A 25701-nucleotide genomic window follows, 5' to 3' on the forward strand; every position below is an offset into this window, starting at 1 on the left:
TTCTTTCATCACTTGAAGTCACTTTGCAGGGAGCAGGGGTCTCTTTCTGTAATCCCAGGGATACGGTTGGTGCAAAGGGTTGACACAGCCTCCCCATCAGCCAGCAGAGGAGGAACCTCCTGGCTCTGGGGAGCCCCAGCCCCTTCTCCTGCATCCCTGACCTTCTCTCCATACACCTGAAAGTCTACCTCATTCCTGCTTGTTTCCTGGGAGGGGCTCCCTAAGGCCAGATGGAAATAACACCCAGATACTGCCAGGAGGAAAATCAAGTCTATTTATTCCTGGGGCAGCAAGGAAGCCAGTGGGGAATCCAGTGAGAGCAGGAACTGACAGCATCACCCTGGGTTTCACATCCAGGAGCCCAGCTCTGCCAGTCCCAAGAAAGGGCACATGGGAACGTTAACCTGGGTCTTCCCCAGGGTTGTCTATGAGCAGAGGCTGTCCTTCCTACATGGGCTGGGCCAGGGATGTTCGGAGGCCCCCGGACTGGGGTTCAGGAGACCTGGGTTCTAGTCCAGCCTGAGTCACTGACCAGCAGTAAGACCTCGGGTCAGTGTCTTCCTTGGATTCAGGGAACAGAATGAGAGAATAAAACAAAGGGCTGTTTGAAGTCAGAAGTAGAACTTTCTCTAGCCATAAGTAGTGGCAGGTCCCGACACCAAATGATGGCTCAATCAACACAGGCCAGGTCCCTCCCAGATCTGGGCTCTCTTGCAGAAGACAGAGCTGTCCCCAGACAGTGAGGTCCCATGGTGGACACAGTAGGATGGAAGTCTCTGAGGGGGCTGGTAGTAGGATTGGACAGGACTTTGTGCAAAGGATTTTTTGATACCTTGAGAAAGGGGCCAAGGCAGGATGTGAACCCAGGGCTATCTCATCCCAAAGTCTCAACGCTGTTGAGTTAGTGGCTATTGGTATCTACAGAGCTCAGAAATGGCACTGCTCTCCCATCAGCACCCAGGCCCCCCTACCCTGTCCTGATCTCCTTTCACTCTCCTGCCCTTTAGTGACTCAGCTCCCCTGAGACACAAGGCTCCAGGCCCTGGAGTGCAGTCTGGGCTCGTCCCTCTTCAGAGACGGAACACAAACCCTGCCCTAGAAAACATCCTTTCTCCCTCACCCTGGTTGCTGTCCAGGCATCTACTGCACTCCAGATTTAAGCAGAGGCAACCAGACCTGGGCCCCGTCCTGCCTGAAGCCATCACAGGAAGCGAATGGAATCAAGGTCATGAGCAATGTGCCCCAACCTGTAAAACATGACGGGGCAGCTAAGTCTGTGGCGCTCATCAAAGGAGGAATCCACCCTTGCCCTGAGCCTCCTCCATTCAAGACTTTGTTAACCAACAGGCTGCAGCTCTCTGGGAAAAAATAAATATTACATTATTACGTGGCTTCCAACGTCCTTGGGGGCAAGTTTCAGGACACAATGTTTAATTGTTGAAATCCATTCCCTAATCTGTATATTTTCAATTAAAAAATAACATAGCTTATGACCAACTCTAGTGGTTATCTAACCTACTAAAATGTTGCAATCTGCTGTTTGGAGCTACTCAGCGGCTGCAGGAGAAAGGACACCAGAGACCAGAGGGTGATATGGGGTTGGGAGGGGAGCATGCTGTACCCCTGCCCCCATGGGTGATAAAAAACAGTTAGGACTCTGGTAATTGCACAAATATTTCTGCTATAGCAGCACCTTCCCTGGACTGCTAACTCTAGTCTCAACCTTCCTGTCCACCCTCCTCCCAGTAGGTACTGGGATATTCACAGACACAAATCTGAATACTTTCCTTCCGTGCTCAGGACCTGGCCATGGTGCCCAGTGTCCTGAGGATAAAGTCCTGAGTCCTGGGACTTCCCTGGTGGCGCAGTGGTTAAGAATCCACCTGCCAATGCAGGAGACATGGGTTCGAGCCCTGGTCCAGGAAGATCCCACATGCCGCGGAACAACTAAGCCCGTGTGCCACAAATACTGAGCCTGCGTGCCTAGAGCCTGTGCTCCGCAACAAACAGAAGCCACTGTAATGAGAAGCCCTCGCACCTCAACAAAGAGTAGCCCCTGCTCACCGCAACTTGAGAAAGCCCCCGCACAGTTAGGGAGACCCAACGCAGCCAAAAATAAATAAATAAATAAAAATAAATTTATTTTTTTAAAAAGGAATGGAACTGTCAGCTTACTACCAAGGGTAGATTTGAGGTCAAGTCCCAGTGATGCTTTTTTTTTTAAATTTACTTATGTTATTTTTGGCTGCGTTGAGTCTTTGTTGCTGCACGCGGGCTTTCTCTAGTTGTGGAGAGCGGGGGCTACTCTTCATTGCTGTGTGTGGGCTTCTCATTGCAGTCGCTTCTCTTGTTGCAGAGCACAGGCTCTAGGCACGTGGGCTTCAGCAGTTGTGGCACTCGGGCTCAGCAGTTCTGGTTCACGGGCTGTAGAGCTCAGGCTTAATAGTTGTGGCGCACAGGTTTTGTTGCTCCACAGCACGTGGGATCTTCCCGGACCAGAGCTCGAACCCATGTCCCCTGCATTGGCAGGCGGATTCTCAACCACTGCACCACCAGGGAAGCCCCCACCTCCACCCAGGTGATGCTTACGTGGCACTGCGAGTCAGACATCTTCTAAGGGATCGACCCATGAGTTAGATACGTTATAGTATCAGCCCCATTTTGCAGGTGGGGAAAACTGAAACCCGGAAAGGTTGTCACTTGCCCAAGCTCACACACTGGAATGCCACCAGAATTCAAACTCAGGCAGCCTGGCTCTGAATGAGGGCTCTGGACCACCAGGCTCTACTATCTCCCATGTGGCAGCAAGGTGAGTAGCCCTCTTCTGGCCTGTTTACTCAACTGTGAAATGGGCTTCCCATTAGTCACCTCTTCAGTTTGCTGCAAGGGTTAAATGACATCGGGCTTAGGTCCAGGAGAAGTGTTTTTAAAATGGGCCCCTTTGTTTCTTCAGTTCCTTGCAGGAGGATGGGAGAAGAGGCCTGGCCGCCTGCCTCCCATGTTAAGTCCTGGTGAGCTGTCCAATGCTCCACTGAGAGGAGAGACAAAACAGGGCAGAGATCCAGACCCTGGGTCTTCCAGAAACCACGAGGCGAAGTGCCCAAGGGCCTGTGTGCCTCTCCCCACCCCCAACTCTCGGCTGGGTGAGGGGCCCCTTGGCTTTACCACGGTATCCCCCCTCCGGACCGGACCACACCGCATCCTGTTGGGGCCCTGCCAGAGAAGGAATCGGAGCCTGGGTTCCCACTGGGAAGTCCCGCGGGGTGTGATGCAAGGCCTTCCCTGCCCCCCAGGCAGATAAAGGCACAGAGCCAGCCTGGAGCTGCTAGCCATCTCCGCGCGCCCTGCCTGCCATGACCCGCCGCTGCGCGCTGCTCGCCTGGGCCCTCTCCGGCCGTCCTCAGCCTCGGAGCGGCTCAAGAAGCCTCGGTAAGCTGCATTCCCATCGTGCCCCGCAGAGAGTGGAAGGCCCGGGCGTCCGAGCGCAACCAGCGCTAAGACGGGCCCGTGCGCTACGCGGTGGTGTCGCACGCAGCGGGCAGCGCCTGGGACACCCCATCCTCTTGCCTGAAGCAGATCCAGAACGTGCAGCACTACCACGTGCGGACGCTGGGCTGGTGCGGCGTGGGCTACGAGTGAGTGAGGAGGAGAGGCAAAAGCTGGAGACGGGACTGGAGCAGAGGGAGGAGCGCGGGCCCAGGAGACCGCAGGGACCCTGTTCTAGAGCCGCCTGGCCGACACCCCGGGCACCTTACTCAACCGCGCAGCATCTTCGTTTGTCCCCAGGGTCGCCGCTTAGGCCTGGGCATGTGCAGGCAGCGCAAAGATGCTAGGAGGAGGGGAAGCAGCTGCAGTCCAAGCTCTGCCCCCAGAGGAACGGACAGACTTTGCCAATACACAGGAAGATATCCTGTGCACTGGATTCCCTTGGTAAAGTCCGGTGCCTCGTTAAGCATCAGGCCGGGTTGCCGTCCCAGCTCCATTTACTGATGGCTGAGCCCTGGGGCAGGCATTCACCCTCTTTCAGCTTCAGTTTCACCTTCCTCCTCTGCAAAGTCAGGGGGGTCGTGGCCCACCCCATCACTAAGCCAGCCAATACCACTTAGGACACCGCCTGGTGTGCAGTGGGAGCCCCCAAATCCATGGACTGTTGGCGCCTATTACTATGTGCCAGGCTGTGCGCCATATGCTGGGACGGGGGCACAGCCATGAACAGTGTGAATCTAGCCCAAAGGGATTTAAAGACCAGCAGGCAGCAACAGGTGAGAAACAAGCAAGTCAACAAGATGAATTCAGATGGTGAGAGAAGCGATGGAGAAAAGGAACAGAGTGACTGACGCGGCTCTGGCATATGGGAGCCGAGAGAAGAGTGTGGTAAGCTGGGGGTACAGCAGAGGTAGAGGCCAGGAGGCTGAGTGAGTGGGTCATTCCTGAGGGACAAAGGTCAGGGTGGCTGGAGGTAGCCGGGAAGAGTGATATGAAATGAGGAAGGAGTTGGCAGGGGCCGGATGGCACAGGGTCTTGTGGGCCATGGGGAGGACCTCCGTTCTACTCTAAGACAGGAGCCATGAGAGGGATGTGAGCCTGCTTGGATATAAGAAGCTCCCTCTGGCTGCAGTGTGGAGAACAGACTGTAGGGGGGTGAGGGCAGAAGCAGGGGCAGGGACTGGTTAGATCTGCCTCTGGGGCCCATGCCCACCAGCTCCCTTTCCAGGGTAATAGGCTGGGGTCCTGCATACGGGCTTCTATAGCAAGAGACTCTACTGGTTCTCAAGCCTCGGTAAACACCAGAATCACCTTACTGGAAATGAAGGTCCCCAGGCCCCACGCTTAGAGACTGCTTCAGTAGGGCTGGGGTGAAGCCAGAAAGCCTGAGGACCTCGCTTGGAAAAACCTGGAAGCCTTCAAGGGTATCCCCAGCTCTTCTGGCTCAAGATTTTACAATTCAAAGACTCCAACTTCAAATTATTTTTCCAAAAGTCAGGCGCTCCAGTTCTAAGCGTTTCCCTGAAGGAATGAAGAGCAGAGCTTGGCTCCACAGCCTCTGGTCTAAATCACTTTATAGAAAAGCAAACTGAAGTTTGTTTCTCAGATTTTAGGATTCAGAGTCTGATCCAAATGTTTGGAATCCCCCTTCCTTGTCGCATCTTGTTCGGAGCCTCAGTTTCTTCACCTGTAAAATGGGGCTCCTGACTGCCCACCAGGTGGTGGGGTTTGAAGTTTAAATTAGATGCATCCATTCAGCTAATGTACAGAGAGTACCAACTGCTTGTGCCAGATGCTGGGGCTGTGGCAGGACCATAACCGGCCCAGTCCTGGGGGTCGATATCACTATGGTATTTCTAGTCTCTTCAATCCAGATTCTGAGAGTCTGCCTTCCCAAGTGGCAGATTCAGGACCCAGTATTAGAGTTCCCACATTCTGCGCATCCTTGGTGACCTTGTGAGCCAGAGGACCGAGGTGACAGATATCGCATCTCCAAAACGCCAATCTTCTGGTTAATTCCAAATTTGTGCCAAATCAAACTCGCTCAAGCAGGACGTGTTGAATGACTGAACCTGACAGATCTGCTGCCAGGATTGGAAACCTCAAAGAGGCAGATGCTGGGGCTCCAGGGTTTGTGTCTGGTTGCAGCGCCAACCCTCGAGTCCCTGATCCTGTCACTCAAGTGTACCCCAGCAGGGAAGAGGAAGCAGGAAGCAGGCTGGGGAGAGGGCAGAAGAGCTTCTCAGTGGAGAGTTCTGAGAAGCATTAGTGTCCAGGACGTGACCTTGGGTAAATAATCTAAGTCTGCTTCCTCAGCTTAAAGTGGGGATGACAACAGTGCCTGCCTCCGAGGACTGCATGTGAGAATTCAGCAAATCAAGAGCTCAACCAATCCTCCGGGGAGGCAGGAGAGAGCCAGACCATGTGGGTGGGAGTCACGGAGACCTGGGTGAAAATCCTGACTCCTCACGGGGTTGAGGATGCAAAAAGGCGCATGTAGAGCTGTGCTTGACAAATGGCAACGGTCACGGTCATTGTTCTTACTGTGGAAGATTAGAGGATAGGAGGAGGGTGTTGGGGAAATTGTGTGTGAGTGACAGGGACAGGGGCGGGGCAAGCAGAGGACAGGGAGGGAATCCCCCCCCAACCCGGGGAAGCCCTCTGTCACTCATCCAGACCACCCTCCCACCCCCACAGCTTCCTGATGGGAGAAGACAGGCTCCAGTATGAGGGCCGGGGCTGGAACACCTTGGGCGCCCACTCAGGTCCCACCTAGAACCCCATATCCCTCGGCATCTCCTTCATGGGTAACTACGTGGGTAAGTGACTGTCCAGCCATCAGCTAGGGGGCTGACATGGAGCCCGGGGGTTGGCACCGCGTGGTGAGTAGTTGCTGGGAGGCTCTGCCACCTGGAAGCTCTGTGACCTCGGACAAATGACTCTGCTTCTCTGAGCCTTGTTTCCTCTTTTGGATAAAGACCATTTGCAACCACATGGTTTCAGTGAAGATTAGTCTGTCTCTATAAAAGTTCTTAGACCAGTCCATGGCACCTAAGAAGTGCTTGATAAATGCCAGCTATTGCTGCGGCTCGGCTGGGGAGGTCTGCGGGCAGATGAGGGCAAATAAGCAGTAATCTTGACAGCTGACACTTGCTGAGGGCTTACTCTGTACATAAAATAACTCTTTTGATTATCCCACAGCCCTGTGGGCAGGTGTCGTTCTCCCCTTTCACAGATGAGGAAACTGAGGCACAGAGGGGTTAAGTCACTGCTTGGTGGCAGCAGGCTGGGTTCTGGGCCCTAGCGGGCCAGCTCAGAGTACAAAATCAGAAGCACTACCCACACCCCCTCTGCCCTTCGAGGAAGCCCCAGCCTAACTCCTGCCTCTACCTCCCACAGATCGGGTGCCCCTGCCCCGCGCCATCAGGGCAGCCCAGAGTCTGCTGCCTTGCGGCGTGGCTCAGGGATTCTTGACTCCTAGCTATGAGGTCAAAGGACACCGGGATGTGTAGCAGACGCTTTCTCCAGGCTACCAGCTCTACGAAATCATCCAGCAATGGTCACACTACCACCGCGTGTAAGGCCCTGTCCGTCTTCTCACACACACCCCCACCCCATCAGAAACCCCACTGCCTCCCCCTCCCCCAATAAAGGCGAACCTCAAACTGTATTTGTGTCCCGCCATCCCCCTCCCCACCCTCTCTCTCCCCCATAAGATCCCAGCCATCGCCCCCCAACCTCCCAGAACTCTGACCTTGCTCAGAACCCAGAGGCCCCGACCCTGAACCAAGACCCCAGAGATCCCAGCTTGGAAGCCAAATCACAGCTCAGAACCCAGAGGCCCCAGGTCACAGCACAGGAATAGCACCAAGTCAGCTGAGATGTCACCACCAGAAGCTCAGGGGTCCTCACCTCCCGGGCAGTAAGCCATGCGGCAAGACACCCCCTCTCTACCACACCGCCAAAGACATCCTGGGCAGCGTCTCTGCTTGAACTCCTCTGGGGACAAGCTGCTCACTCCCACCCCTCAGGTTTCCGCCCCCCCCATTGCTTTAGAGAGTGCGGGAGTTTTTTCTGAGCCTGTACTCCAATCTGCCGCCCAGTCATAGGCATGGCCAGAAATACACACAGGTCCCAGTTACACCCCCTCCCCACCCAATCTTCATTCCTCCTCACTCCACCCCGACCCTTCAGTCATAAGCTGAGGGATCCCAAGGGCACATATGTTTATTTACAAAACACACTTACCCTCCCTCCCAGAATGCAATGCCTGCGGGAGACGTAGGGATTGGGGCCTCACACACCTGAGACCCCAACAGCACCAGGAGGAGCGGGGCCTGGGCGGGGCCAGGACACACCAGCCCCGCCCCTCACGCCGAATCCATCCGAATCCATTGGAGGGGCAGTAGTCTCTCTCTGAGGTCACGAGTGCACGTCCAGTCTGTTCATGTATTCCTGCAAGGCCTTCAGGCGGGCGTCGATTTCGGCCATGTCAGCTGCCTGGTGGTCCGAGCTGTACTCTGTGAGAGCAGGCGTGGCTGTGGGGGTCCGTGAGGGGCCCAATATCCTGCCCTCAGTAGCATCCCAGTGGGCTCTGGGGCAGGTGAGGGGGAGATGTGGAGTCCCAGGCTCACCTTTGATGGGGACCCAGCCCCCCGAGTCCGCCAGGCGTCTCTGATGGCGGCCGCGTTCCAGGGGGCTAGGCTTCTGCTGCTGGGGGTGGCAGGAAAGGGGGTCAGGCACCCTCTATGCCTGCCCCCCAAATCCCACCGGCAATTCTGAACCAAAGGACCTCATAAAAATTAAGGGTTGACACCTACTGAGTACTTATATGCAAAATAAGCTCCCTGTAGCTTCACCAGAACCCTCAGACGTGAATGCCATTACCATCCCCACTTAACTGATAAAGAAGCTGAGCTACAGAAGCTAAGTAGCTACCCTGAGTCACACAGGTTCTAGGGAGGGGAAGCAGGTTTCAAGACCTGGCAATTTGAGGCCAGAGCCGGTGCTCCTAACCAGAGTCTCCTGCCCCCACCTCAGCCCCATCCTCCTCTCCAACCCAAAGGTCTCAAAACACTGCCTCCAGGGCTTCCCTGGTGGCGCAGTGGTTGAGAAGAGTCCGCCTGCCGATGGAGGGGACACGGGTTCGTGCCCCGGTCCGGGAAGATCCCACATGCCGCGGAGCGGCTGGGCCCGTGAGCCATGGCCGCTGGGCTTGCGCGTCCGGAGCCTGTGCTCCGCAACGGGAGAGGCCACAACAGTGAGAGGCCCACGTACCGCAAAAAAACAAAACAAACAAACAAAAAAACACTGCCTCCAGAGGCACTGCGGAGCCGCTTTTACAACCTGATCCCCTAGAATGGAATCATGGGAGAAAGGGCCAGCGAGGCCCCTGCCTCCTCCAAAGCCTGAGGAAAGACACTCACCGTATTGGACCCCCTCCAAGTGGTGGGGCTGGGCGGCTTCCCCCGGCGACGAACGCTGAGAGGATGGAGTAACCAAGGACCAATGGGAGGGGTCTGTGGCACCTCCCACCTGGCCCTCTTCCTTGGTTTCAAGGCTCCAGCCTCCATCACCCAAGTTCCCCGCAAAAGACTGTTTCGAGTCTCCCCAGACACCTGTTTGGGGGCGGTCCCTTCCCCCAGCCCAAGTTTTACCCTCTAGGGAGGGATTCAGAGAAATCCTCGAACTCGCTGCAGGAGCTGGCGGACGAGTAGCGGCTGCGGAAACTGTCCACTAGAGGGAGAAGGAAAGTGTGAGCCTCTAGCACTGGCCACAGCCCCGCCCAGCTCGTCTGCCAGTCCCGCGCGCTCCGGCCCAGTTACCCGAGGAGCTGCGGTTTCGGGAGCGGTTAGCCGCGTCTCCTCGACCGGTCACGGCTGCGGGGGGCCGAGTTTGGCGAGACCAGGAGGTGGATGGACGGTCCCCGCTTCCTCCGCTGCCCAATCGGTTTCGCTGCTGCTGCTGCCTGGAGAACAAGAAAGGAGACGCCCACCTGTGCGCCCAACTAATTCGGGAAAGGGCGTCGCTGCGCCCCGTGGGTCACACCTAAATAGGGAAAAATCATGCGGAGACACAGACCAGGTAGGGGTGGGAGAGACAAATAAGCAGGGCGTGGGGATGGGGGAGGCTGGCGATCAGGAGAGGGGATGGAGGTCAGGCGGGAAGCAAGAGCAGGTAGGGGGAAGGGGAGAGATGGAGCAGGTGACAGGTGATGGAGTTGGGAGTTGGGGATGGATGGTCAGAGGGTCAGGTAAAGGGGCAGGGATATGGGCAGGTGAGGAGAAAATGGGCGCTAACTTCATCTTGATCGCTCTCTGCTTCTTCTCCTTGGCTTTCACAAAGGCTGTTGGGTCGAAACGGGGCACGCGACCACCTAGGACCGGGTGGGGATGGGGTGTGGAGAGAAGAGGAGGCTGGAGTCATAGGATCACGCCTCCACAGTTCTAGTTCCATCCACCTCCTCCCACGGGCAGAGCAGGGTCGTCACAGACCTGTGGGCGAGGGCGAGGGGCGGCCAGGGCGGCCTTGACCCCGGCCCCCGCGGTCGCTCTCCCGGGATGAGGAGCGGGCAGCGCCACGGCCACGCGACGTGGAGCGCTCCCGAGACGTCGAAGCCCGATCTTCCCGGGCCGAGGGCGGCACCACCGGTGTAGTCCGTCTCCTGGGAGCACAAAGCCCACTGTCAGTTTCCCACCAGCGACGACAACTCCTATCCCAAGCCTCTTGCCGGACTGCACCATCTCCGAAACTTCAGGCCCATCCCCCATCAACTCCTAAACATTCACGTACTTACACAATCCTCACAGATACCTTCTCCCAGGGTCCACCCCTATCGGAGCCCCACAAACCACGCCCCCCCAAACCCATCTGTCACTTCCCTACAACCTAACACATCCTTTCACCAGGCCCTTCTCCCAGAGGTCTCCCACAGCTCCCTGGAAACCCTTCCCAATTTTTCAACACCCACCCCAATACATGCCAGCAAACATCACTCGGATACCCACATGCTTAGCCACGCCCTTTCGCTCAACCTGACCTCAGACCCCGCCCCTTTTCGGTCCCTATCTCCAGGTTCAGCCTCCTGAATGCCGCCTCAGGCCTGCCCATCTCTCTACAGACTCCGCCCATCGTTTTCAACTACTGTGTGTGTCCTTCCCTATGCCCCATGCAGTCCTTTAGGCCCCACTCATCCCTCCGTTAGGCCCACTCTCAGGCTCTACCCGCCCTCTCCACCTTACCTGGGCCCCGCCCCGTCACTCAGGCCCCGCCCAACCACGCCCGGAGCCCACCTGCAGGCGGGGTCCACAGCTCCAAGGCCCCACCCACCCCGGGCCGCGCCCCTCACCCCCTCTTGTACATGGCCAGCTCGGTGTTCAGCGTCTTCAGCCGGGCACGCAGGCTCCGCTCCGACGCCTTCACCTCCTCTAGCTGCCGGGAGGGAAGAGGAGCGTAGAGGTCCAGACTGAAGCCAAAGTCCGGGACCCGCCGGCGCCCAGCCGGCCGCCCCGCCACCTCACCTCCTTGGCCAGGCGGCGGCAATCCTGGCTTCGGCGGCCGGACCCGCGGTGCCCGAGGCCGCGCTCCTGCCGCAGCTCCAGCTCCAGGCCGCGCACGAGCCCGCGCAGCGCCTCGACCTCCTGGCGCGCCGCCCGCCCGGCCAGCGCCTCCTCGCGCGATCTGCCCAGCTGGGCCTCCAGCTCGCGCTTCTCAGCCGACAAGCGCGACACCCTGGGAGGAGGAGGTAGAAAGCGAATGCTGGGGCGGGGTGAGAGGCATGGTCCCATAATCCTCATTCCTCCACTGGGTTGGGCACGCACCATTTCTTGATCGGTAATTAGAGAAATGCAAATGAAAACCATCAAGAGATGCTGAGCTGATAGGAACTTTCTAAGACAGGGATCCAGCTCTCAACATCCAAACCCATCAGTCCCAACACCACCTGACAGTAGCAAATACACAGCCCCACAGAGGAAGGCACTGTCCCAGAAACCTGAATCTGATTAGCCTATAGGTTTAACCACCACTTCGCGGGAAATAAACAGAACAGGCGACCACATGAACCATGGAGATAAAATCAACAAAATCCAGGGACTTCCCTGAAGTCCGTTGAAGCTGGGGCACAAGTACACGTGCATTATACTACTGTCTACTGTGCGTGCTTGGAATTTTTCCCAATAAAACATTTTTTTAAATCCGTGGCTCCCCCGCACTCTCCAAGGAGCTTCCCCATTCGGTCCCTTCCAGCTGACTTCCCCCCTCCCCTCCTCTCCTCCCCCCTCCCTCTCCCATGGTGCTCTTGGCAAACGCAATTCCCTCCTCCTGAACCCTCTCTCCTCCTCTTGGCAGGAACCACTCCACTCATCCTCCAAACATCACATCCCCCCCCCCCCCCCGCGGGGAAGCCTGCCTGCCCTCCCAGCCAGGCTGTCATGTCCCTCTATTCTCTCCTCTTCTGGTTCTCTGTACGTTTCCTTCCCGGCACCAATCATGGTGGAGCTGACGTTGATCAGTGTGATTATGTTTTCTGTCTGCATCCTCACTCCAGCTGTCTGGTCACTGTGTAGGAACTCGGGCTCTGTGGCCTGGCTGATGGCATCCAACTCTATTCCACTTCTTACAAGCTGTGTGACCTGGGGCAGTTTCACTTCACATCTCTGTGAAGTGGGATGATAATAATAACACCTACTGATAAGGCTGCAGGAATCTGTAAAGAGCGCTTAGACGTGTCTGGCACTGAGTGATAGCTCAGTAAACATCGATAGGGCCAGGCAGTGTGCCTGGCACACCGTAGGAACTCAGTAAATGTTGGATGACTGAATGAATGAATCTTGGAGTCTTCCCAAACTCCCTAACTCCAAGCTGGGAAGAGAAAGGTAAGAACCAACTGTCCAGTTGTGGATCTCAGGGCAGATGACGCCATCTTGTGGCCATCCTGGGAAACACATGCACACGCACCTGGAAGACTCGCAAGGTTCTCCAAGCCCCATGAGCTTGCACTTCTGGGAGGGGAGAGGTCTGGTCCTCCCAGGCAGCCCTGAGCGCTCAGTCCTGGGCTAGCAGCTGCCAGCAGTGCACAGTGGCTGAGGAACCAAAGGTGGCTTGGGCTGACTGCCTGGATTCAAGGTCTAGCCAGGCCATATTACTTCACTGTGTAACCTGGGGCAAATTCTCTAACCTCTCTGGGCCTCAGTTTCCTCCTCTATAAAATGGGGACGATAGTAGTGCCTACTTTGGGAGGATTAAATCAGTTAAATCATACAGCACTGAACAGAGTCCCTGGCACACAATTAAATGCTCGATAAACAATAGCTACTGGTATTATTATTATTACTACTACTAAAAATAGTATTAGCCCTCCCCAATGAGTGGGGCCCCCACCAGATGGAGACCAAGTCCCAGTCAGCCCCTCCACAGCCCTCAGCACACAGCAGGCACTCGGTAAACATGCCCATCAGGTTCCTGTCACAGCCTCCCATAACACAGGCTCCCTTTCCTGCCTAACCCCATCTCCATTTGCAATATCCTCGGGTGGGTATGTGATCAATGTCTCTCTGCCCCCTGCGCTGGCACTACACCATGGGCAGGGAAGGGGCCAGCACAAGAGAGGCGCTTGGGGAAGGTGGATTCAACTGAATAGAGCCCTGCCTCGCACCCTGTCTTTGCACATGCTGTTCCCTTTGCCTGGAACACCCCTCCCTTCCCAGGCAGGGTCAGGTCTCTCTCTGGACTCCCTCAGCCCCATCCATGGTGAATCTTCACTGTCTGCATACAGATCTGTCTCCCGCACTGGACTGGGAGCCCCAGGAGAGGACAGGGCCAGAATTATCTCGGTCATTGCTGTGTCCCCAGCACCATTAACACATGGTGGGCACAGAGGAGGGGCTCAGAATAAGTATTGGGGGAATGAGGGATGGCTGTCCTTCCAACAGTGCTAAGCATTGGGTCCCGCAGTGCATGATGGGATGTGTCCCCCCCAGCCCCAACCGCCCACCCCCACCTCCAGACTTACTGCTCCCGCAGATGCCAGATCTCAGTTTCCCGGCTGTCCCGAGTGTCCTGGCCATCCAGCCCTCGAAGGCGGCTCAGCTCCTCCTTTAGTGAGCGAATGATGCCCCGCAGGACCACAGGGTCTGGTTTGCCCTGGTACGGGAGGGGCAGCGGGTAGTGAATCCTGAGAAGGAGGATTAGAACCGTGGCACTCAGAGGCCAAGAATCCACCCAGGAAAGGACATGTGACCATTTCTAGCCAAATACTACAGGAAATTGGTTGGGAGTCTTCTGGGAACACTTTTAGTTTCCTGATAAAAACAGCTGATACAATTAACAAGCACAGCCCTGTTCCATTTCCTCCTGCTTTGATATAGATGCAACGCCTGGAGAAACAGCAGCCATTTTGTGACCATGAAGAGATAAGGATGCAGTCAAAAAGCCAACACGTTAAGGATGAGGAAAAGAAGAACAAAAACAAAAACAGAAGGAGCCTGAGTCCCTAACAAAACTGTTGAGTAGCAGCCATCTACCTAGACATCTCGTTATGTGATAAACTATTGTTTAAGGCACTGATAATGGTTATCCTGATACTTGTAGCCAAACACAATACTAAATGATATAACCCTCAACACTGAAGATTCCAAAGGCTAGACTTAAGCAACATCCCCACCTAGCCCTGGGTACCAGGGGTTCTTAAGTTCTATCCACGTCCTCTCCCACCTGACCACCAGCTACCAGCCTGGTGGGTATACTTGTACCCACCTGTCAAACTCCACAGAGTAGATGAGGATCAGGTAGCGCTTGGAGTTGAGCTGGGCCGATCTCGAGGCCAAGGGGCCTGGGCGGCCCCCCATCTTTCGGTTCCGCAGGGACTCCAGATCTGTGTAGGTCAGCAGGTCAAGGGTAACCGACTCACTGCTCTGTTGGAGAGAATGGGAGGAGCTGCCAAAAGACCCAACGTGGCCATACCCAGAGCACACAGCCCACACACCTGGGCCACGCCCCATTCATTCTCTGGGCTAGCTGGGCTTTTCCACCACTGAGGCTGGCGATCAAGATGACCCTGCCCCATGAGGGGCTGCCACAGGACATCATCAGAGGGAGAAACTGAAAAGAACCTAAATGCTCAGCCATAGGAGACAGCTTAGTGCTGGGGCTTCCAAGTACTGTCCACAGACCCCTGGGGGTCCCCAAGACCCTTTCAGGGGAGTCCATGGGGTCAAAACACCTTGCATAATAATACTAAGATGTCATCTGCCTTTTTTGCTGTGTTGACATTTGCACTGATGGTGCAAAAGTCATGGTGGGTAAAACTGCTGGTGCCCATTAGCAGAAAGCAAGCCAGGGGCATCAAATGCACTAGTAACCATTGTATATTCCACTGCCACGCAGTCTCCGCAGGGGGATGGGAAGGAGGGAGAAACACACAAATAAATAAATAACTAGATAAAAACACAGAAAATGAAACCTAGGAATGTCCTTGATAAACCTGTAAAAATTATTAATTTTGGGGGGGCCGCACTGTGCAGCTTGCAGGATCTTAGTTCCCCGACCAGGGATCGAACCCGCACCCCCTGCAGTGGAAGCGCGGAGTCTTAACCACTGGACCGCCAGGGAACCCCAAATTATTAATTTTTTTGACTCTTGACCCTTGAGTGCACATATTTTTACTACTGTGTGTGACAAAATGAAAAGTACACATTCGGCTGCATACCAAGGTATGACATTTTCTAGGAAAAGCACTTGTGTGATTGAATTTTGAGCTAAATTAGCCACTTTTTCATGGAACACTATTTTTACTTGAAAAGGTACTGACAAAAACTACGGTTATTCAGTCTTCGATGTTTGGCAAGCATTTTCTCAAAAATGAACAAAGCAAGCCTGTCACTTCCAAAAAAATACAGCTAACGGTATTTGTTTTGCAACAATAAAATTCAAACTCTAAAGTGAAAATTAGAATTTTGGAAAACTTGTATCTGCCACTGTGTTCTTGATAGCTTCTCAGTGTTGAAAGGCTTTCCTGGACAGATCAGTGAGGATATTAACAAATATGACTTCCTGATATTGTATAATGAAATGTGTCAACATTTGGAAGATTTGCACAACTCCGTGAACCAATATTTTCCAAATGACCAATGCATGATGTTACAAATGATGCTACAAATGCATGATGTTAGAAAATGAGTAAAAGATCCCTGCAAAGTAAAGACACACCAATAGATTTTAATGTCGCAGAACAGGAAAAGTTCACTGGGAATGGTCTCAGATTCCACACTGCGATAAACCTTTAAGAAACTACCATATGTCCAGTTTTAATGTGCTGGCAAGAGAGGATATGCACAATTATCTGAAAAAGCTATTAAAGGACTCCCTTTTTCAGCTATATATCTTCCCGAGGCAGATTTTTCTGCATGTACGTCAATCAGGACGTATCACAACAGACTGCAGAAGCACATGAGAATCTAGCAGTTTTCTATTAAGCCAGACATTAAAGAGATTTGCAAAAAATGTTAAAAAAAAAAACCCACTATATTTCTTACTAAATAATTTTGGTTTTGAAAATATTTTTCATAAAAAGGTTATTTAGGTCAGTAACAGGTTTGTTACTGTTATTTTTAAATGAATTTGTAAATATCTTTATATTTTTCTCAGTTTTAATTTACAATATGGCAAACAAATATTGATAGATAAAACCTGCATGAACAAAAGCTCTTTGGTGTCCTCAGTAATTTTTAAGAGTATAAACAGGTCCTGAGACCAAAAAGTTTTTTTTTTAATTAATTTTTATTAGAGTGTGGTTGCTTTACAATGTTGTGTTAGTCTCCACTGCACAACAAAATGAATCAGCCATACACATAACGGTATCCCCTCCCTTTCGGACTTCCCTCCCATTTAGGTTACCATAGTGCATTAGGTAGAGGTCCCTGTGCTATACAGTATGTCCCCATCAGTTGTCTATTGTATACATAGTATCAATAATGTGTATGTGTCAATCCCAGTCTCCCAATTCCTCCCACCCCACCCCTTTCCCCCTTGGCATCCATACATTTGTTCTCTATGTCTGTGTCTCTATTTCTGCTTTGCAAATAAGAACATCTATACCATTTTTTCTACATTCCACATATATGCCTTATTATACGATATTTGCTTTTCTCTTTCTGACTTACTTCACTCTGTATGACACTCTCTAGGTCCATCCACGCTGGGACCAAAAAGCTTGAGAACCACTGGGTTAAATAAATCATGATGCATGGGTATACTGGAATACTAAGCAACCACTAACAAGGATGACAAACTCAAAAGTTGTAATAATAATAAAAATAGACAATACCTGTATAGCACGTATTATGAGCCAGGCACTATTCTAAGCTTTTTACATGTAATTCACTTAATCTTCATAACATTATGAAATGGGGACTACTATCATCCCCACATTACAGATAAGGAAACTAAGACATGGAGTAACTGGCCCACAGCTCCCAAGTAGTAAGTGCTAGTGATTACTGATTCCAGAGTCCATGATCCTGGCCATTATGCTATACTGCCTATAGATACCAAAATGTTAACAGTCTGAGGTGGGGGATAGAAACAGAATTTAGACTCTTACTTTCTAAGTCACACATTACTCTAATATCATCACAATTTTATGAGTGCACATCTTACCTGTAACCAGAGAAATAATGTAGTTCACAGTTTTTAAATGATGTCTAAATAGCATCTATGTCACTCTAAGCTCCAACCTGCTTCTTTTTTTCCTATTAATATTTTTAACTATTTGACATTATATTTTTTTTTCAATTGTCTGTCTCTCCCACTAGGCTGTCAGGTTCATGAGGGCAGGAATTTTGTCTCTTTTGTTTAGTGCTGTATTCCAGTGCCTGGCACACAACAGATGCTCAGTAAATGAAATGAATGATTATCTATATCCACTGACATGACTAAATTTTTATGAATTATTGTTAAATCTTTTAAAAGGCTACAGAATACCTTGGGAAATATATCAACTATATAAAATTATAGATCTCCAAATACACACACGTTCACATCACAAGTGAATACAGAAATGCAGAAATGGCTGGAGTGATTTCCATCAAAATATTAATAAAAGGGACTTTCCCAGGGGTCCAGTGGTTAAGACTCCACCTTCCAATGCAGGGCGTGCGGGTTTGATCCCTGGTTGGGGAACTAAGATCCCACATGCCACGCAGTGCGGCCAAAAAATATATATATATTAACAAAATATTACTAGGAGTAAGTATTGGGAATGGAGTGATTTTTACTTTCTTCTTTACATTTCTCTGTGACTTGAATTTTCTCCATGATAATCATTATCATTAGAATTACAATCAGAATAAGGTATTTACATTTGGGAAAGAAGAAAAGAAAACGATAGCCCTGTTCCTTCAATAAAAGAGAAGGTAGAGGGTCTTGCATACATCAGGTGGGCATCTACCCTCCCAGAGACCCAGGGAACAGACAGCTCCCCCAGCCCCCAACCCTGGCCCCTACCTGGGTGAGGGCCGACTCCAGCATGTTACAGAAGATGTTGAACTGTTTGAAGTTCCCTGTCTTGTGAGTCAAATCTTCGATGACTAGGTAGGGAGAAAAGTCCTTCCTGAGGTCTGACCACTTGGCCAGCCCAAGGGCAATGCACCCAACCTTTCCACCTTTCCCCAACACCAGTGCCTCTGGCCCAAGAGATGAGCCCTACACCCCCTCCCCAGCTTAGAGAGCTTCTAGTCAGGTAGAAGAGGCAGGTGGACAGGATCCTGACTGGCCTCATCTGGGAGAAGCTGAGCCCAGGGAAGGACAAGTGAGCCCACCCAGGCAGGCACACTCACAGCTGGCATCGAATTCGGCCCGCCACTGGTCGGCCGTCATCCGGTCCTCCACCTCCAGCTCTAGCACCTGCCCAGACACCATCACCCGCACGGCATGCTCCACTCCCCGGAAGACGTAGTCCACCTGCAGGCCAGCTGGCTGGTCCATGGCCAGTGTCGCTGGAGAGGGGAATGAGACAGAGACCTGGAGGGGCTGAGAGCCCAGACCCAGGAGCTGGAAGGCCAGAATCCTGGTTCCACCATGTATCACCTTAGGAAAGAGACTTTGTCTCTCTGTGCCTCAATTTCCTCATCTGGAAAATGGGTACAATAATGGCACCTACCTCATAGAGCTGTCATGAAAATTAAATTGGACAATACATGTAAAAGCACTTGGAACTGTGTCCTGCACGTTACTATGCCCAACACACGCTGGTTAATAGAATATATGATTTCCAATAAGAGGATCAAGATTAATACTATTGATTATTAATTTATTAATCCTTATACTCATTATATATTTATTTTTTATTCATTTATTTAAACATTTGTGGAGAAAAGTCAAGCCGTAAAGGAAGACAGAGTACTGAGATCAGGCTGGGCAGAGATTTTAAATAGAGGGTCAAGGGCAGGCCTCCCTGGGGAGGTGATATTTGGACAGAGAACTGAAGAAGGTCAGGGAACAAGCCAAGTGGCTATCCCTAAGGAAAGTGGTCCAAGTCGAGAGAACAGCCAGTGCATGGATAACAGATTATCCATGATAAACTTAAATCATTTACATTGAATTAATAATTGAACTTCTTCATTAGTCCGCTGTAAGCATAAATACTTTCTCTCGGCCAACAGGACTACTACTCACTCTTAGTTCTATGAGGAGCTGGAGGAGAGGGTAGGCCTCCACCCTCAGCATGAATTCTAGGGAGTGGTTCAGAATGGGAGCCCCAGGCTGTTTGGGTTCGTGTCCAAGTTCAGCTACGTGCACTTAGATGGGCGAGTAACTTAACCTCTCTTGGAGCCAGATTCCTTATCTTTAAAGTCTGTGCCATCCTGGGTGCTGGGGATATGATGAGAAACCAGATTCTGTCCCTACCCTCAAGAGGGTGGCAACAGTTAGAGGCATGAAAATGTCAACTGGTGGGGAAAGGGGATACTAGCGAGTAGGGGTCGCTCTTTTAGCTAAGGTGGTCAGGGAAGGGCCACCCCCTCCCTGCTGAGCAGAGGCCTGGAAGGAGGGAGGGGGGGAAGACAGGTGAATATCTGGGGATTAGGATCCAGGTAGAGGGCACAGCCAGGCAAAGATTCCAAGGCAGGATGTACCTAGTTTGTTCTGAAAACACCAAGGAGGTCAGCGTGAGGGAAGGAGAGAGGGAAAGTGAGGAGATCAGAGAGGTAACGGGCCAGATGATGTTCCTGCAGGCCTTTGTAAGCCCACAGAAGGATAACAGCGTTTATCTCCTTAGATTGGTGTAAGGATTAAATGAATTAATTATGTAAAAATCCTTGGTGAAATTGAGCCATCCCTGACCCAAGCAAGCACTCAATACATATCGGCATCATCATCATTTTTTTTATTGAAATATAGTTGATGAACAACATTATGTTAGTTTCAGGTGTACTACACAGTGACTTGACGTTTGCATACATTATGAAATGATCACCACGACAGACCTAGTAACCATCTATCCCCATACAAACTTATTCCAATATTACTGATCATATTATGTGGCTTATTTTATAGCTGGAGGTTTGTACCTCTTAATCCCCTTCACCTATTTCATCCCCACTCCCAGTCATCGCTATTCTTGTTATTATTACTTTGTTGTTGTTTCTGAGCTTGAAAGGGACTAGAGAGACAAGGCCAGCCCATTCCCTTCCCAGTGTACAGATGGGGAAACTGTGGCTCTGTGAGTAAAAGAGCCCTGTGCAGAGTCCCACGGGTGCTGCAAAGACAGAGGCACCCAGGGATGCCCCCAACCCAGTTCATAGGGACTCCTCCAATGCCTGACCTCCTTCTCTCCCCACTGTCTCCTTTAGTCCTCACACTTTCCCCAATTTAGTCCTTCCTAAAGTCTGATGTTGGAAAATTTAATAGTTTGAGCCCTGAATCTCTAGGTCAGTGATTTTTTTTTTTTTTTTTTTTGACCGTGCCACTGCACGGCATGCAGGATCCTAGTTCCCCGACCAGGGATCGAACCCGCACCCCCTGCAGCAGAAGCACCGAGTCTTGACCCCTGGACTGCCAGGGAAGTCCCTCTAGGTCAGTGATTTTTAATCTTTTCAGAGTCCTTGAGCTTTTGAGAATCTAATGAGATCTCTGAACCCTCCCCAGATAAATGAATAGATCCATAACCTCTGCAAGTAATTTCAGAGTCTCCCAGAATACCGCATCCCCAGGCTCATCCACAGATCCCCTTTCTCAAATGCCCAAGGACAATCGCCAGAGCCCCAGCCATCCTGAGAGGCACGTCTCTGCCTCTAGACCCAAGCTCTTAACTTTATCTGGGGGAGGGGGTCTCTGGTGCTTTGGACGGACTGATGAAATCTGGAGAACCTTTTCCCACTCACACTCTCATAACTGTACTTTCATTCTCTGGGGTTTCAGAAGCAGGGGGGAGGTTAATAATTCCTGATCTACGGGCAAACAAACAGCTACACATTTCAACATATCCCTCATCCCCTGGCCCCTAGTGCGGGTGCCAGGCAGCGCTGGCCCCGCCCTACCGGGTGTCCTAAACCCCGCCCACCCACTCCGCCCCTCAGACCTCGCAAGCCAATCAGCGGTTGCGCTGTCCCGGTTACCACGGCGCCAAAGGCAGCAGCGGAACACTTGACGAGCCACGCAGCCTAACCGCCCCATTCACCACCCCACTCTTGGTACCCAACTCTCCCGAGGAGGCAGAGGAAGAAGGGGACGCGGCCCTGCCCTCCTCCTTCCCCACTCCCCTATATAAGCCCCCCATTCATAGGCCTTCATTAGATAACAGGGCCTTTCTGCATCCCACTGCCCTGATGACACAGCCAACACCTCAGTCTCCAGATAGTAAGCCCCTGAATATTCTGCCCGAATTCAACTCTCCCCTTACACCTACCTGCCTCCTCACCTGCACAAACTGCGCCCGCTCCCTCCCTCCATCCTCTCTTCTAGACAGAATAAATCCCACACTCCCCAGCCAGCTCGACTCTCCCCTCCTGACCCCAGCTCCCCATCACTCACTCCCTAGATGGCCTCGAGATTCTGGTCACTCCCCTTCTCCCAGTCCCCCATGTTCTACTGGGGTTCCCCCCATATTCTACTTGAATTTTGTCCTGTCCCCCACAACACACACACTATTCCGCCTGGATCCTGTCTGCATATTTGCCCAAGGTTCTACTCCACACACACCCCATCTTCAGCCTGTATTCTGTAACCCTGATATGTCATCTGGATTCTGTTCCCTCTCAAATTCTATGTAAACTCCCTGCACCACCCCCCATTTTCCACTTCTCTTCCCTTTGGAGAGCCCTCCTTGAAGCCCCCCTCCCCCCCAAGTTCTGGAATTTTCCAGGCAAGAAGTCACTCCCTCCCTCCTTCATGCCCCACCCTGCCCCCACTGCCGACCCTGTCCTTCTACCTGCATCCTCCATCCTTGCTCTGTGACTCCAACCAGTGGTCTGTGACCGCCGACCAGTGGCCCATCCTGGTCGCTGGTTTTGTTCCAGTCTCACGTCTCTCCCAGCTCCTCTTCGCCTCAGCTTAGTGACCTCCGCAACCCAGCCGGGGTGCTGTGCCTTTGAGGCCCCGCCCCTACCAACCCGCGACGTCAGCACTTCCACCTAGTGCACTCCGGGTGGACTCCCCAGCGCCCCACTCTGGTCCTCACACCTGACACCATTTCTCCGGCCTTATGACACCATGGCTTCAGTGCACACGCGCGTGTACACACACTCAGTTTTCCAACCCCCAGCCCTCTCATCTTTCACTAAGGTGACCCCCTCTCCATTTCCAGTGTGACATCACTGCCCCTGGCTCCTCCTCCCGAATTATGCTCCCCGGATATTTCAGATTTCACAGCCCTCACCCCAGGACCGGAGTTGACAGTCCTCCACGCTGGGCTACCCCAAAACAAGTCCACATCACCATGTCCTACACCAGACATGGGTAAATCATCGCCCCTGGCAGCCCCTACCCGATGGTTGTTTTCCCACCATCTGCCACCACCACGCCCCACACCAAATATTCCCGCCAGCCATGACCTAGCTGGAGTCTCCAATACAGCGTACCCCCCACTTCACCTTCATACACGTGGCCTGGCCTCAGTGACTCTTCCGAGCCCCCAGCTCACTGCCCCGCCCCCCACCATGTGGGTGAATTGGGGCTGGATGGAACCCCCTTCCCCTTAGCCCTGCACTCCAGATCAAAACCTTCCACATTATCCCCCTGGAATATATGGACCCCAAAGCCCTTTAGGACACCCCACAATCCAGACCCCCATAGTGCCCACCGCAGCCCATCACCACCCCCTGGGATATCAGACACCCTCCCCCACTGTCCCTCAAATGCTTTTTGCCTTAGATAAGGACTAGGCACACCTACCAACCAGTGACTCACCCTTAATTCTGCTCTCTGGTAGGTATTGTAACCATCCCCCATTTTACAGAGGATGAAGCATCTTGCCTCGAATCCTACCGCGAGGGACTGGCACATTCATCCCCCTACTCCTTACTCAGCTGCCTTTCCCTGACTACCTTCCTTTTCCTGCTATAACTCTCCTCCTTCCAGCACAAATCCAAATGTGGGCTCACACCTTAAGCATGGTACACGCTGCAGGCTGGGGACTCCTGGGTTCAGATGCTAACCCACGATGTGACCCCCGGCAAGGCATTTACCCTCTCTGGGCCCTTCCCCATCAGTAAAGCGGGGATAATAAGAGTTCCCACCTCACATAGGATTATTGTGGGGATTGAATTAGTCAATACATACAAGGTGCTTCAAACAGAGCCTGGCACCTGGTCAACCGTTACCATCTGTGCAACTAGCTGATGACTAGTTGCCAGACCAGAAGCTCATGAGGGCACAGCCATTTTGATCGTTCTTGTATCTTCAGCACCCGGGGCCTGGCACAGATCGGGGGCTGCTTGTGAATTAATGATCGATGCCAGGAGGCAGGGTTCAAGGCACTGGAGATACAAGCAAGGTCTTCTCAGATCACTCCTTGTCATCCTCCAAGTCTCAGCTCCAATGTCTCCTCCTGCAGGAAGCCCTCCCTGACTCCCAGGCTGGGTAAAGGGCTGCCTCGATCACTGCAGAGTCCCCAACATGGCCTAGCACTGGGCCAGCCGCAGAAGAGGAGTTGAATGATGAGAGTTCCAGCCCAAGCTCTGAACTGACCTGTTTTTCAAAGTGAGGGCCGCAGACCTTCAGCATCAACACAGGAGCCTGATGACAATGCATCATCCTGGGCCTGGTCCCAAACCTACAGAAGCAGAATTCCTGGAGGTGGGCCCAGGAATCTGCATTTCCTATAAGCTCCCCCAGCACGAACTAGAGCTGAGATCTTCTGCCTGTGGCCACCACAATCTGCCCAGTTTATGATCCCATCTAGACCCCAACACCCTCCCAGCTCAACAACCCTGCCCTGTATCACAGGGAGACCCCCCACGAAACGGTGGTAATGGTGGAACAGTACAACTAACACCTTTTAAGCACTATGTGCGTTTCTAGGTGCTGAGTTCTAGATCCACTTGAAGCCAACACTCTAGTGAGGGGCGTCTAAGAAGCCCAGTGGATATAAACAAACACTAACATATGTCAGGTAATGGTAAACCTTATGAAGAAAAGTAAAGCCAGGTGGTGAAGGGCCAGAGGGTGGCAGGAGCTATTTTAGTTTGGGTGGTCAGCGAGGGCCTGTCTGTGGAGTTGACATTTGAACAGAGACTTGAAGGAGATGCCACAAAGGCATCTGGGGGAACTCAATGCAGACAGAGGGGACAGCAAGTACATTCCCCAAGTGGGGATGTATTTGCTATGATTGAGGGACAGCAAGGGGGCCAGGGTGGCTGAAGCAGAGTAAGTGGGATTGGTGGGATTTGAGAGCGGCGGCGGGGGGAGCTGGATCAGGTGGGGCCTTGTAGGCTTGACAAAGGCTTTTACTGCGTGAGATGGGAGCCATGGGAGGGTCTGAGCAGGGGAGCAACATGATCTCACTTCTGTATTAACTTGACCGCAGGGTCAAGGGCAGAGGCATGGGACCCAGTGAGGAGCCCACTGCAAAACATCAGGTAAGGACAGGTGATGGCTTAGGCCAGAGCAGTAGCAAGGGAGGTGGTGAGACACGGCTGGATTCTGGATGTGTTTTGAAGGCAGGCCTGTGAGATTTGCTGATTGACAGTACGTGGGTGAAAGAACAGGGAGGAGTGAACGACAACTCCAAGATTTCTGTCCTGAGTACCTGGAAGGACGGGACTGCCATCAACTGGGTTTGGAGGTTGAAGGGGGAAAACGCCAAGTTTAGTTTGGGACAAGTTTTTAAAGTCTGTATGTCAGCTGGACTTCCAAGTAGAGAAGGGCCAGCCATTGGACATATGAGTCTTGAGTTCAGAGTAGATATCCCGACTGGAGATAGACACTTGGAAATATCATTACATAAAGAGCATATGAAGCCAGGAGACTGGGTGAGGCCACAAGGTGAATGGTACAGACTGAGAAGAGAGAAGGTCATTCTACTGATGATGAAGCTGAGGCACAGAGGGTTAAACAACTCACCCAGTGGCAAAGCCAGTGGCAAAGCCAGCATTCACGCTCAGGCAACACAACGCCAGAGCCCACACTCTTAGCCACCGGTAGGGTTAAGAAGTTTAAGAGTTAATTCACATAATACACTTGGTAGGTGCCTGGCACATAGTAAGCCTTCAGTAAACGCTACGTGTATCATAAGCTTTCACACCTCATCAAAGCACACCCTCATCCTTGGAGTTCTCAATATTGTTCTTCACCTGCCCTCCACCCAAATCAAAGGTTTAACTGATGGCAGGGACTTCCACCACTCCACAATGCTCTATAATAACCCTCTGCCTTAAAACCTCCCATTAAATCGCAAGGCTATCTTACAAGGACATTTCTATATTTTACCATCTTCTGTCTCCTGCTTTACACACTTCCCCCTTTAAAGAGCCTCCTGCGAAACAGAAAACGCCCCCCGCCTCACATACTGCCCTCTGCCTCACAACTCTACCCCTGTTAAAGGGCAACCCCTCCCGATTCTCACACTGCCAGTTCTGCTGCCTGCCCAGCCCACTCTCCCCCCAGAGCACCCCCCTCCCCCCAGGATCGCTACCCCAGCCCGCGCACCAACTACTCTCGCCGCCTCTCACCTTCTCCGCGGACAACCCTCCTCGCGAGCGGTTCAACTGCCGAAGCTCCAGC

At 52.4% G+C, this 25701-nt stretch overlaps 2 protein-coding genes across 8 annotated transcripts; one reads left to right on the forward strand and one right to left on the reverse strand.

Annotated features, from left to right (window-relative positions):
* Window positions 1–410: 410 nt before the first annotated feature.
* Window positions 411–25701, reverse strand: CCDC61 (coiled-coil domain containing 61). 7 transcript variants are annotated; one of them, XR_009517754.1, is made up of 15 exons: window positions 21911–22244; window positions 18321–18479; window positions 17989–18071; window positions 14242–14399; window positions 13499–13660; window positions 11007–11217; window positions 10835–10917; window positions 9981–10150; window positions 9787–9862; window positions 9312–9454; window positions 9144–9222; window positions 8913–8967; window positions 8121–8199; window positions 7791–8006; window positions 411–561 (listed from the first exon to the last, which is right to left on the reverse strand). XR_009517754.1 is itself a non-coding variant. In XM_060000732.1 (14 exons), the coding sequence occupies exons 2-14, from the start codon at window positions 18466–18468 to the stop codon at window positions 7909–7911; spliced, it is 1545 nt and encodes a 514-aa protein (XP_059856715.1). In that variant the 5' UTR covers window positions 18469–18479; window positions 25650–25701; the 3' UTR covers window positions 7696–7908. The 7 variants fall into 7 exon arrangements, 5 of the variants coding, with proteins under 5 accessions (XP_059856715.1, XP_059856714.1, XP_059856713.1 ...); XR_009517753.1 differs by lacking the exon at window positions 411–561 and adding an exon at window positions 2428–2517 and having other exon boundaries at window positions 7735–8006; XM_060000732.1 differs by lacking the exons at window positions 411–561; window positions 21911–22244 and adding an exon at window positions 25650–25701 and having other exon boundaries at window positions 7696–8006.
* Window positions 3115–7067, forward strand: PGLYRP1 (peptidoglycan recognition protein 1). Its single transcript, XM_059999123.1, is given in 4 exon segments — window positions 3115–3392; window positions 3394–3635; window positions 6184–6305; window positions 6886–7067. Coding segments are annotated over 4 exon segments (585 nt in total). The 5' UTR covers window positions 3115–3353.

This window comes from Delphinus delphis, chromosome 20 (assembly GCF_949987515.2).
Source record: "Delphinus delphis chromosome 20, mDelDel1.2, whole genome shotgun sequence".
NCBI classification, from domain to species: domain Eukaryota; kingdom Metazoa; phylum Chordata; class Mammalia; order Artiodactyla; family Delphinidae; genus Delphinus; species Delphinus delphis.